The sequence below is a fragment of the Macaca fascicularis genome, chromosome 15 (genome assembly GCF_037993035.2).
Source record: "Macaca fascicularis isolate 582-1 chromosome 15, T2T-MFA8v1.1".
NCBI classification, from domain to species: Eukaryota; Metazoa; Chordata; class Mammalia; order Primates; family Cercopithecidae; genus Macaca; species Macaca fascicularis.
This window is the reverse complement of record NC_088389.1, coordinates 45,972,689-45,985,050: the sequence shown is the minus strand read 5'-3', so window position 1 is coordinate 45,985,050 and position 12,362 is coordinate 45,972,689. Positions and strand designations below refer to the sequence as shown.

General features: G+C 41.7%; 1 protein-coding gene and 1 long non-coding RNA gene across 13 annotated transcripts in view; one reads left to right on the top strand and one right to left on the bottom strand.

The window, feature by feature from the left end:
* The window catches only part of LOC135967390 (uncharacterized), a 29,951-nt gene extending 26,350 nt beyond the window's left edge, over window positions 1-3,601 (top strand). Inside the window, exons 2-3 of the long non-coding RNA XR_010581470.2 lie at window positions 377-516; window positions 2,377-3,601. This is a non-coding gene — a long non-coding RNA (uncharacterized lncRNA). The remainder of the gene's footprint in view (window positions 1-376; window positions 517-2,376) is intronic.
* The window catches only part of SUSD1 (sushi domain containing 1), a 140,420-nt gene that overhangs the window by 55,552 nt on the left and 72,506 nt on the right, over window positions 1-12,362 (bottom strand). For 7 of the 12 annotated variants that reach the window (XM_005581060.5, XM_005581064.5, XM_005581066.5 and 4 more), the window contains 2 exons: window positions 11,763-11,872; window positions 7,855-8,047 (listed from right to left, as the gene is read on the bottom strand). The exons of 1 other annotated variant lie outside the window; for it this stretch is intronic. In XM_005581060.5, coding sequence (XP_005581117.3) covers window positions 7,855-8,047; window positions 11,763-11,872 — 303 coding nt within the window. Of the gene's footprint in view, window positions 1-7,854; window positions 8,048-11,762; window positions 11,873-12,362 lie in introns of those variants that run through there. 4 more of the 12 variants (XR_012424465.1, XR_012424466.1, XR_012424468.1 and 1 more) reach the window with 3 other exon arrangements.

The window sequence follows — 12,362 nt, the reverse complement described above, 5'->3', positions numbered from 1 at the left end:
TTCAGAGCCACTTAGAACCCATTTAGTGGAAGGCTCCAATTCTAAACAACATTCATCTTTATGAGTAAAGGTAATGGATATGGTCCCACTAAGCTGGATCTACAAGGTCACTATCTTATCTGTTAAAAGAGCAAACATTTACTCTCTCCATACTTGGCATATTCAGATGATTGTATATTCCATGTAAAATACATGCCAATTTCTGGCTTGACCAACTGCAAGTATGGGTTTCTTAGGCTAATGGTGTGTAAGAAAAGGAGGGAGACTTCAGGCACAACGCTTCAACCACAGAATGCTGTTATAATATTTATCATTCTGTGGAAAAATATCGGAAACAACATTAAATGATTTATGGTCTTTATTATCTTTTGTTCAGACTGTAATTCTGTGAAGAGGAATCCATTACAAGGAAGTTTTATCAAGTCCACATAGATCTCAAATTATGCACGCTGTTCAAAACCTGCAGCAGAAAGCCACCTTCAAAGTGATGGTTTTCTATCAGGGCTTTACTCCCCGGTAAGAGTGCTCTGTTCCTTCTCCTTGTAGGATTTTTTTAAATTTACCAACATTATTTTGGGAATATCTAAATGCATGCAATCTTCTGCTAAAAGGAACTGAAAAAAAGCATTCTTTTGTACATAAATAATAACAATTTTAAAATCTCTAATTAGAAGTAGCCTATATAGACAGTTGGCTTCGCAAGCTAAATATTGTCAAAAAGAATAGCTATAAATCAACTATCCTGAAAGCAAAGTTACTATTGTATAACTGCTCTATAAATAGTAGTATCATCTTAGTTATCCTTGATTTACATTTGGGGAGCAGTTTATCTTAAAGAGGGCAACAGGATAAAGCTGGGAGCTTTACTGTTATTTTATTGAAATTTATTGAATTTTTTATTTGAAATTTTTCTTTAGACAAATTTGGTATTGGTTAGAACAACTGTGAAATTTTTCAAGCTAAACACCTGTGACTATATTATATGGAGAGGAATTCTGAGGGTTCAATCACCCATTCATCGGCAGAGCAGATTCAAACAATTCCCTTGGCTCAGCTCCCTAGGCTCAACCTTCCAATAGAGGAGGGCAGCCTTCAATTCAAGCACAAGTCCTTGTTATTCAATTGGCAGCACAGAACAATTGCTCCGTGGGTACTTATAAGAGAAAACAGTTGCTAGCTCAGTGACACCAAACATTCATCAAATCTCAGTTGAGGGAAACAATATTTAGAAAACAATGCTTGAAAGAAATGGACTCCAGTCATATCTCCAAATAATCTAAATAACCTAATCCTACCCCTGAATCAAGCCAGATCAGCAAACAGTAGGCATTTCTAATGCATCTTTTCTGCCACTCTACACTGAATTGTGCTTTTCTGTGTTCAGGGGAAATATAAAAAAAAATAGCCTTATAAAATCCTCATAAAATGCTGCTCAGACACTGTCCTGTTTATGAGACCCCCTGGAATCAGAAATTCCTAACTGATTCTTAATGTTGAAAAAGAATTGTACTTCTGAAAAACACTGCTTCATTGTAACATTATGGACAATGCCATGGTTCCCTTTCTGGCTGGATGGGAAAACTTAAACCTAAATTTGTGAGGCACTAATGAACAAGTAAATAGGTTATAAGGGCATGAATTATTCTTAACCTTATTCCTATATTTTTTATGTCTCTGTTTTTGTTTTCTTTCTTCTTTAGCCTAGACATCTAACCTATTATCTTTTATTTTATATACCCATGCAGGTCACTTAAAGTCTTTCCTAGAAATAAAACAGAATATAAATACTCTTTTGTTTTAAAAAATTCTACATTTAATAACAATGTAATGAATCACAATGGAAAAGATCAATAGATTTGACTGTATGGCAATCTGAAACTTTTATATGTCAAAAACATCATAAACAAAATTGAAAGAAACCATAAAACAGAAGAAAGACAACATAAATAATAACCAAAGAAGTCATGCTCTTAGTATATGAATAAAGTATCTATGTCCATAAGAACATGAAATTTGATCAATAAATAAAATAATGATGGTAAATCAACCAAGAAATTTGGACAAATTTTTCCTTCAAAACAAATGAATTTGAAGGAACCTAAAAGTAATTTAAATTGCTTTCCTAACATAGACTCCTACAACTATAATGGACCTTTCCTGTTCAAGATAATTACAGAGATCAGTGACCTTGCTTGAGTGTATCAAAGGTTGCTATTTACCTGTCTTTCCAGTTCCATAAAGGAAAAGACAATTTTGGCTTCTCCTTATTCCCCATATGTTAATCCTCAAGGAAAGAACAGTATATACGTAACCTAACTGGTAGGAGACTGCCATTCCTTGAGTCACATTTCCAAGTAATAAGTTCATATATTACAGGTCGCCACCCAAACAAAATGCAGACTTGCTCTCTGGTACCCGCCTGTGCACAGGTACAAGGGGGACTCTGGGTATCTCCGGTCTTCAAGAGGTAAGTAACCAGTGTCTGCCACCACCCTTTCCTCTGCTTTTCAGCCTGAGACTGGGTGGGTAAGCCAGGCAAGGCTCCCTTCCAGAGCCACCTGCCCATATTTCCATGGGGAAAGTAAGTAGGAAGTTCTACTTGGCCACAACAGCTAAACCTCATCCTTCAATATAGCTTTTACCTGAAATTCAGTGTTGGAGAGAGAGTTCCTGGAAACTTGCCCAGATCAATAAAGTTGATATTTGTCATTTATCTATCTGTTTGTCCTGTGCAATCTCATATGGAAAGGAGAGATAAGATTCAGTATCTCCCTGCAAAAGGCAGATATACTCATTGGGGTCTTGAGTATGAAGATAAGAGCTGCCACAGGGGAGTAAGGCACCATGAGGGAAGATGAGAGCTCCTAATCTCTGCAACTGGAATTCAGGAACAGATGAGGTAGGTAGATATCTGATTACCAGGAAAACTTTGCAAATCAGACAAAGCTCTAAGACACTGGGTTTTTAGGCAGGAGCAGATGGAATTATTTTAGCTTCCACTTTTTTCTTTTAGTCTTTCTTTTCTTATTATGTCTCTGCCTGCAAGAGCTTTGATATTGCCCAGGAGTAGCTAAGGTTTATGTGGTTAGAGCAAGGCAACTCAAAATGTAGACTGACAATATCAGCAAGGCCTGAAAGCTTGCTAGAAATGAAAATTTGCTCCCCTCTCCAAAGGCCTACTGAATCAGAACCTCTGGGATGTGGCCCAGGAACCTGTGTTTTCATAAGCTCTCCAGGTAATTGCTATATTTGCTAAAGTTTAATATGCACAGAGGGAGCAACAGTGGGAGGTTTTAAAGAGCATTTTGGGGAGCTAGATATTAGTAGACAACACTAGATTAGCTTGCCAAAATTCCGTTTCTCTTTATATCGTTTGGAATTTCATCCAGGGCTAAGGAGAGAACCGCAGGAAGATTGGATCCATGGCTTCTCCACAGGCTGAGTTCACTCCCACACCAAGGTCTTTTAAATGGCCCTAGATGATCTGTTTCACAGAAACTCAGACTGGGGATTCTAGATAAGAAATTGTTTGGGAGTTAAAGTAGAAAAAAAGTCCAGTGGAATTATTACAAACTCAAATGCTAAAAAGAAATAACAAAAAGTGTATACCTAGAACTCTGTTCCTAGAAATGAGATTTTCCCCATCTCTGAAAAAAGAATGAAATCAGTTTCCAAAACAGGTTTTGTTCTCACAGATAGGATAAGATTTAGGGAGAAAGGATAAGATTAGGGAGAATGAAATCAAGTGGAGGAAATAACACTAAGAAGAAAATTTGAAATCATATTGGCTCAGTTAGAAAAATATGACAAGGAAAAGTTTTAAATAGGGGAACGAGAATAGGCATTAATGAGAACTCTTCGTTTCTTCCTTAATAACTGGAACTGTGATACTCCAAAGCTAGAGAAATGTGAACATGTTTAAAAACAGAATGATCAGTGTAGAATTCTTCAAGCATCACTAAGTGAGTTTCAAGGTGGCATTGTTTTTGTAGATGAGGCAACAGGTATTGCAGCGGCTATAAGGACATCTGCCTGAGAAATAGAGCTGTATTAAACAATGTCCAGGGAGAACGACAATTGATCAAGCCCAGGCTGGGGTTTAGGCTGAACTGATAGAAAGAAATGCCTCCTAGTGAAAATGAAAGTGGGAAGGTTTTTTTTTTTTTTTTTTTTTTTTTTTTTTTTTTTTTTAGACGGAGTCTTGCTCTGTCATCCAGGCTGGAGTGCAGGGGCGCAATCTCGGCTCACTGCAAGCTCCGCCTCCCGGGTTCACGCCATTCTCCTGCCTCAGCCTCCCTAGAAGCTGGGACTACAGGCGCCCACCACCACGCCCAGCTAATTTTTTGTATTTTTAGTAGAGACCGGGTTTCACCATTCGCCAAGACAGTCTCGATCTCCTGACCTCGTGATCTGCCCGCCTCGGGCTCCCAAAGTGCTGGGATTACAGGCGTGAGCCACCATGCCCGGTGGAAGAAGGTATTTTAACACTGGATGTTTGCGGCAGGTCCAGAGCTCTGTGACATCATTCTTTCTCTACAGAGACCTCAGAGGCAGATTCCAAAGTAATATGTGAGGAGAACAAAAATCTAAGTCTGAAAACAAAAAGCAAATATAGAGAAGGAAAATACTAAGACCTAGAAAAGGTATGAGTCCTACCTGGCAATAAAGAAGGAACAGAAACAACTTAGATGGAAGGGTAAAGGCTTAGACCTGAGCAGGACCTGCTAAGTAAGAATGTTCTCAGAGGGACCTTGAACATTGCAGGCTTATCTCTTATACAGAAAAGGAAGCGGGAACAAGAAGAAGTGTTTCAGTTCCCATTAAAGAAGCACCGACCATTTAAGTCTTGGAAATTCAATTCCAAGAAGCTAGGGCTTGGGTGAAATGCCACTAGTCCAGGGGATTTCCTGGACCTCATCAGACCAGTGAAAGTTCAGGTTCTGGAAACCCAACAGCAGCTCACAGATCAGCTGAGGGTAATTCCCCATGGGAGACAAAAGGGAAAATCTCCTAACCAGGAAGTAGGACTCACAGGCAGACATTCAATAATAGGACCCTGTGGAGTCCAGAACTAAAACAATTTAGGGAATCTTTCTGGGTTTATAGAAATTCAGAGAAAAGAGTGAGAAATGGAGACAGGAAAGGAAGCATGCAAGACAATGTATCTCACTTGAAGAGTTTCCTCAGATAAATATGGGGTGTCCTGCCCAGAAAGAAGGGAGGCTCTTTCACTAAACAGATAAAGATCTTCAGCAATGGTGAAGCTTCGGTTGAAATAGGGCTCAAGGGAGCAATGAAAATGGAAAGGTTCTAAATCCCTGGAACGGGCATCAAGAAAGACCCAGAGCCACCACTGCAAATGTCTAAAATTTTCAAGGAGAGTACAAAATGAATCCAACTACCCTGATAAGAAGACATTTCCCAATCTACGTTTAAATTGACACGTGGTAAACTCCAAACTGCTTGGTAACCTACAGAGGGTGAACTATGGCATGCTACATTCTACTTACTACTAGTAATTTAGGGAGGCAAAGGAGAAGATAACAACAGGCTTCTTTCTGAACTTAACACCAAGGGCCTCTCATTTATTATACTCATGCTAGAGTTTAGACCTCATCTCTCACTACTGTCCCCAGCTCTCTGCTCCAGCCATACTGGTTTCCATGACATTCCTAGAATATGCCAAGGATGTGCCTGCTTCAAAACCTCAGCATTTGCCACTCCCCTGTACACCAAAGGAGTAGCATCTATTACAAAACAAGATTCCTTGGTTTCAACAGCTAGAACACACTCTCCATTCAGCAGGACACTCTGGCTGAGATTCAGCAGAAAAGATGTAGGATAGAAAAAATTGGGGACTTCATGCCTTTACATATTAGTTTATTTTACAAGGAGAGGTGGATTTTATTTATTCTTTATTTCTGTATCTGAGGCGATCTTGCTCTGTTGCCCAGGCTGAAGTGCAGTGGCGCAATCTCAGCTCACTGCAGCCTCAACCTCCCAGGCTCAAGAGATCCTCCCACCTCAGCCTCCCAAGTAGCTGGGACCACAGGTGTGTGCCACCACACCCAGCTAATTTTTGTATTGTTTATAGAGACAGGGTTTCACTATGTTTCCTAGGCTGGTCTCAAACTCCTGAGCTCAAGCAATCCACCCGCCTCAGCCTCCCATAGTGCTGGAATTACAGACGTGAGCCACTATACCCAGCCAGATTTTATTTATAGATTTTTATTTCTCTAAGAATTGAATAATTGGAGGGAATTCATATTCAATTTGCGAGCATTACTATGCAGCTGAAAATGTGTTGGGGGGGTAGGTTTATGTTGTCATGAGGTGCTCCTTGTGCAAACTCTGCTGATACAGACAGGACAAGGTGCTAGGCTCAATCTGATATGAAAAATAGGATAAAAACTGAAGCCGGACACGGTGGCTCACACCTGTAATCCCAGCACTTTGGGAGGCTGAATTGGGAGACCTCACCTGAGGTCAGGAGTTCGAGACCAGCCTGGCCAACATGGTGAAACCATGTATCTACTAAAAATACAAAAATTAGCTGGGCATGGTGGTATGCACCTGTAGTCCCAGCTACTCGGGAGGCTGAGGCAGGAGGATCGCTTAAGCCCAGGAGATGGAGGTTGCAGTGAGCCAAGATGGCACCCGGCACTCCAGCTTGGGTGACAGAGCGAGACGCCATCTCAAAAAAAAAAAAAAAAATGAAGTTTCAGCCTCAAGTGCTATGTGGCCCTCATGAGAGTCTAACACATTTCAGAGTCTTTTTTTTTTTTTTTTTTTGAGATGGAGTTTTGCTCTTGTTGCCCAAGTTGGAGTGCAGTGGCACAATCTCAGCTCACTGCAACCTCCGCCTCCTGGATTCAAGTGATTCTCCTGCCTCAGTCTCCCGAGTATCTGGGGTTACAGGCACACACCACCACACCTGGCTAATTTTTTGTATTTTTAGTAGAATCAGGGTTTCATCATGTTAGCCAGGCTAGTCTCGAACTCCCGACCTCAGGTGATCCGCCCGCCTCAGCCTCCCAAAGTGCTGGGATTACAATCATGAGCTACCACACCTGGCCCAGAGTCTTCTAAATGCAAAGGCCAAACTGCCCACCCTGACCCACAAAAGCAGTGGTGAATATCACAGAGAGGCCTCAGGGAGGTAGCAGCAGGACCTACCCTCTTCTGCTGTTTTCCTTCAAAGGGGCAGCCTCTTCTGGTTGCCCATAAATTTGTCTGATAAACTCACAGGATTAAAGAACAAAAGAAATAGTAGTGATGGCTGCACTACAGCCATCCCACTAGGGGGAGCTGTGGAGTTAATACAGTTGGCACCTAGGTGGCTTCCTCAAAAGGCTGCAAGGGAAGAATTTCTAAGCAGCCTGACCTTAATCAGGCCTCTGTTCTCTATATCAAGTTAATGTGCTTATACATGGCCCAGTCCTGAGGCCATTTTGCCTGCCAGTGCCTGACACAGTGGGACCCACGTTTCTGTCTCCCAGAAGTTGGTTCTAGTTGCCAATAATGAATACCCTTAGGGTTCAGTTGTCTTAAATTTGGGGTGAGAGACAAAATGCTTTACAAAATTCTCAATTTAGGACTTCCAGGGAGCTCTGAATAAATCAGTTCACCCTTGGTCTGTGCCCTCTACGAGCCAGTACCCTGCAGGGAAGGGGATAAGTGGTAAGGTTCAGGCATCCTGAACCCCAGACACAGCTAACAAAGTTTGTTAGACCTGGAACCCCTGTCTCTTGACTCCCAGACTAGCACTCTTATGCCCCCTCCCACACACTGCATAGCTCAATTCACATAGGCAATTTGTCCTGAGGCACAAGAAAGAGAGACATCTACACCCACCTGCTGGGGGAGTTGCTATTGTTATTTGCACCGAGTGCCCCTTAGGAGATCCCAGCAGGGTCACGTTCACTGTATAATCAGTCGCAGGGTACAGATCCAAACACACTACAGGCGCTCGCTCCCACGTTGTGAAGTTAAACGATGTTGCGTGACAAAAGTTATCCAGATACCACCTCTGACCCAGAACGGTAAACTGCATGAGATTAAAAGAAAGTGTTGCATTAAATTTTCCGTTGGCTAACAGGTGCCTAGACTATTAGCAAAATGGAGTTAAAGCAAGAAAGTTCCTTTTATTTATCCTTGCCTACTTATAATTATTTTTAAGACAGTAGCAAGCTAACCTGAAGAAGGACTTTACAAAGCTACCTTACCTGTCCTCACAATCAGATATAGGACCAAGCTTAAAATGCATTAACTACATCTCAGATGAAGAAAATGTTAGTCTATTCTAAAATAATCCCTTGATTATCACCCAAATGAAAGAGATTACATTGGAGCTAATGGGCAAAATTTTTTTTTCTCCTTCCCTTCTGAATAGTTCTCTCTCTCTCTCTCTCTCTCTTTTCTGAGACAGAGGCTGGTTCTGTCACCCAGGCTGGAGTGCAGTGGTACAATCTTAGTTCACAGCAATCTCAAACTTCTGGACTGAAGTGATCCTCAGCTTCCCGAATAGTTGGAACTACAGGCACGCGCCACCACACCTAAGTAATTATTGGATAATTATTTTTACAATTTATTTGTAGAGACAGAATCTTACTTTGTTGCCCAGGCTGGTCTCGAACTCTTGGCCTCAAGCAATCCTCCCACCTCAGCCTCCCAAAGTGCTGGGAATATAGGTGTGAGCCACTGCATCCAGCCAAAATTCTTTTAATTTCTTTTCATTGTAAGAAATCCATGGACAAGCCTCATAGAACAGTGTACTTAAACTAGATGGGTTCCTTAACCCTGCCCATGGAGGGGAAAAAAAACAAAAACATATGGGGACCACCCCAGATTATGCATTCAAAGCAAATGCCATGGTACTTCACTGGATCCTTCCTATTAGACCTCTAGTAAAAGGGCTTTTGATCCGTGGAGTCATATCACACAAATCATCCTCTACGCACTGCCAGCTCCAGCAGGGAGTTATAGGGAAAAAACTTTCGTGAAGGTCCCATAAGTAATATGATCAGCCCTTGATCAGTTAGTGTGCATTAGCTGGTGGAGACATATGCACAGTGTTGCCACTGATGCTAGCACCATTGTCTATACCACCCGCAATCCGTCCTTATTCCCTCACTCTTCTCTATCAATTTCCACAGTCATCCAAGACCCTGACACGTGGTTCATAAGGATTCTTCTCTCTCAAACTCTTTGAATTCTCTTGGATAACTTAAAGGTCCTTACAGGTAAACCATCAAATATTGGCCTCAGAGTTCTTAGAGCTCAATGCTATGAACTTCCTTCACTCCACCTCTGCCACCCATATCCATGGCCACAACCTAGACTGTGCTATCGTCGGAGCTGTTCCCCCACAGTCTAGCAGTCCCCTATTCTTTTGAACCACTTACTAGTGAGGCATAATGTGTTCATGCGTGTTTAGGCAATGTGTCTATTCTCTTTAGCAAAACACTTTTAAATATTGACTTTTTTCCAGTCAATTTAAGAGTGTTTCACATGTCACACAAATTAACCTTTAACTTTTTTTTTTTTTTTTTTTTGAGACAGAGTCTCGCTCTGTCGCTCAGGCTGGAGTGCAGTGTGGCACGATCTTGGCTCACCGCAGGCTCCACCTCCCAAGTTCATGCCATTCTCCTGCCTCAGCCTCCCGAGTAGCTGGGACTACAGGTGCCTGCCACCACGCCTGGCTAATTTTTTGTATTTTTAGTAGAGATGGGGTTTCACTGTGTTAGCCAGGATGGTCTCCATCTCCTGATCTCGTGATCCACCTGTCTCAGCCTCCCAAGGTGCTGGGATTACAGGCGTGAGCCATTGCGCCCGGTCAATTCCTACTTATTTTCTATGACTCAGTATAACAGTCTTTGCTTCTGGTTAAAAAAATTGTACCTGGGCCTGGCAAGTGGCTCACATCTGTAATCCCAGCACTTTGGGAGGCCAAGGCAGCTGGATCACTTGAGGTCAGGAGTTCGAGACCAGCCTGGCCAACATGACAAAACCCCATCTCTACTAAAACTACAAACATTAGCTGGGCATGGTGGCGCATGCCTGGAATTCCAGCTACTAGGGAGGCTGAGGCAGGAGAATTTCTTGAACCTGGGAGAGGGAGGTTGCAGTGAGCCAAGATCACACCACTGCACTTCAGCCTGGATGACAGAGAAAGACTCCATCTCAAAAAAAACAAAAAAATTGTACCTGGAACCACACACACTTACAAATAAAATCTCTCTTTTTATACTTATTTACTCTTATTATTCCATTATTAATTTACTTTTTGTCAAAGCACTCATTATACCATATTGTAGTTGCCTGTTTACCTATATATTCTATTAGCTTGAATTGGAAACTTCCGGGTCCTAATACGTGATATCCTTTTGGTAAATAGAATAAATTAATTAATTTTGACCTGGGCGCAGTGGCTCACACCTGTAATCCAAGCACCTCGGGAGGCCGAGGTGGATGGATCACTTGAGGTCAGGAGTTCGAGACCAGCCTAGCCAATATGGTGACACGATGTGTCTACTAAAAATACAAAAATCAGCAGGGCATAGTGGTGCACACCTGTAATCCCAGCTACTTGAGAGGCTGAGGCACAAGAGTCGCTTGAATTTGGAAGGTGGAGGTCACAGTGAGCCAAGATTGCCCCACTGCACTCCAACCTGGGTAACAGAGCAAGACTCCATCTCAAAAAAAAAAAAATTTTTTTTGGCCAGGTGTGGTGGCTCACGCCTGTAATCCCAGCACTCTGGGAGGCCGAGGCGGGTAGATCACGAGGTCAGGAGATCGAGACCATCCTGGCTAACACAGTGAAACCCCGTCTCTACTAAAAAATACAAAAAATTAGCTGGGCGTGGTGGCGGGCACCTGTAGTCCCAGCTACTCGGGAGGCTGAGGCAGGAGAATGGTGTGAACCCGGGAGGCGGAGCTTGCAGTGAGCCAAGATGGCGCCACTGCACTTCAGCCTGGGCGACAGAGCAAGACTCCCTCTCAAAAAAAAAAAAAAAAAAAAAAATTTTTATGTAATACTTACTGAATTTACTGTCCACCAGATGACTTGCTAGGCACTAAAAATGACACAAAAATAAATCTCAGTTCCTGCCTGAATTTACTTATCATTTTACTCATGATGTTTAAGAAAATATCAAGTTAAATGAGGACCAATAGCCATCCAATGAGTTCCTTAAAATTCCATGCCCAGGCGGGCAGATCATCTGAGGTCGGGAGTTCAAGACCAGCCTGACCAACATGGAGAAACCCCGTCTCTACTAAAAACACAAAATTAGCCAGGTATGGTGGCGCATGCCTACAATCCCAGCTACTCAGGAAGGCTGACACAAGAGAATCGCTTGAACCCAGGAGGCAGAGATTGCAGTGAGCCAAGATCACGCCACTGCACTCCAGCCTGCACAACAAGAGTGAAACTCAGTCTAAAAAAAAACCACACACACACATTCCATGCCCAAATGTGAATCTGATAGCAAAATAAGCTGTATTATTTAATGCATTAAAATAAAATATAAGCTTGAAATGCCAGGCACAGAAAATGATAGCAAGTCACCAAATATAGTATCTTGCTTCAAGTTAGTTCCTCATTTACATCCATCTCACATCTCACATCCATCTCTAGAAACAAAAATCACAAACTGTCTAGAAGTTCATTCATTTTTAAATACTTTGGATACTTACTTGGAGATCACCCAAAGTTTTAAATGACACAATTCTTTAATAGACAGCATAAGAGATCTCCTTACTTGGTACATGTGTTCTGATCCAACTTTCCTAGAATGCCTGTTCAGTTGCAAACAAGTTTCATTAAATATTGAAATATTGAATATTCCATCATCTTCTAAGAGATCATCTTCTAAAAGACAAGAGAGAAACTTATAGTTTGCACCAAATTAGCAAAATGCATCACTGCTGAATGCAAGTGAAGCTCTGACACCTTAAGAGAGCCAATTGGGTGTTTAAGAGGAATAATATTAAATCTGGCATCAATGGACTTATCTTCAAGTCCTGGCTCTCCAACTTCTCAATTGTAATTACCTTAGCTAAGTCACTGAACCTCAGTCTTCCTGTTTGTAAAAGCAAGTAATTCAGCTTGCTTTTCTTATGTCACAGGCCGCTTAGATAAGCAAATGAAACATTTAATAATTGCCATAAAATAATAAAGAAAGCTGTGATATTTTTAGAAAGTTAATCCTGTCACTTGGATTGTCCGTAGTAAAATGTCATGAAGGTAAGCATAGCAGTAGCCAGGAAGTCTGAGAATAAGGAAAGTGGCAAATAAAAATCAAAGGCTATAGATTTAAACTCTCAGAGCAAGTGCTTTCCAACCTAGAAAATAACCAGAA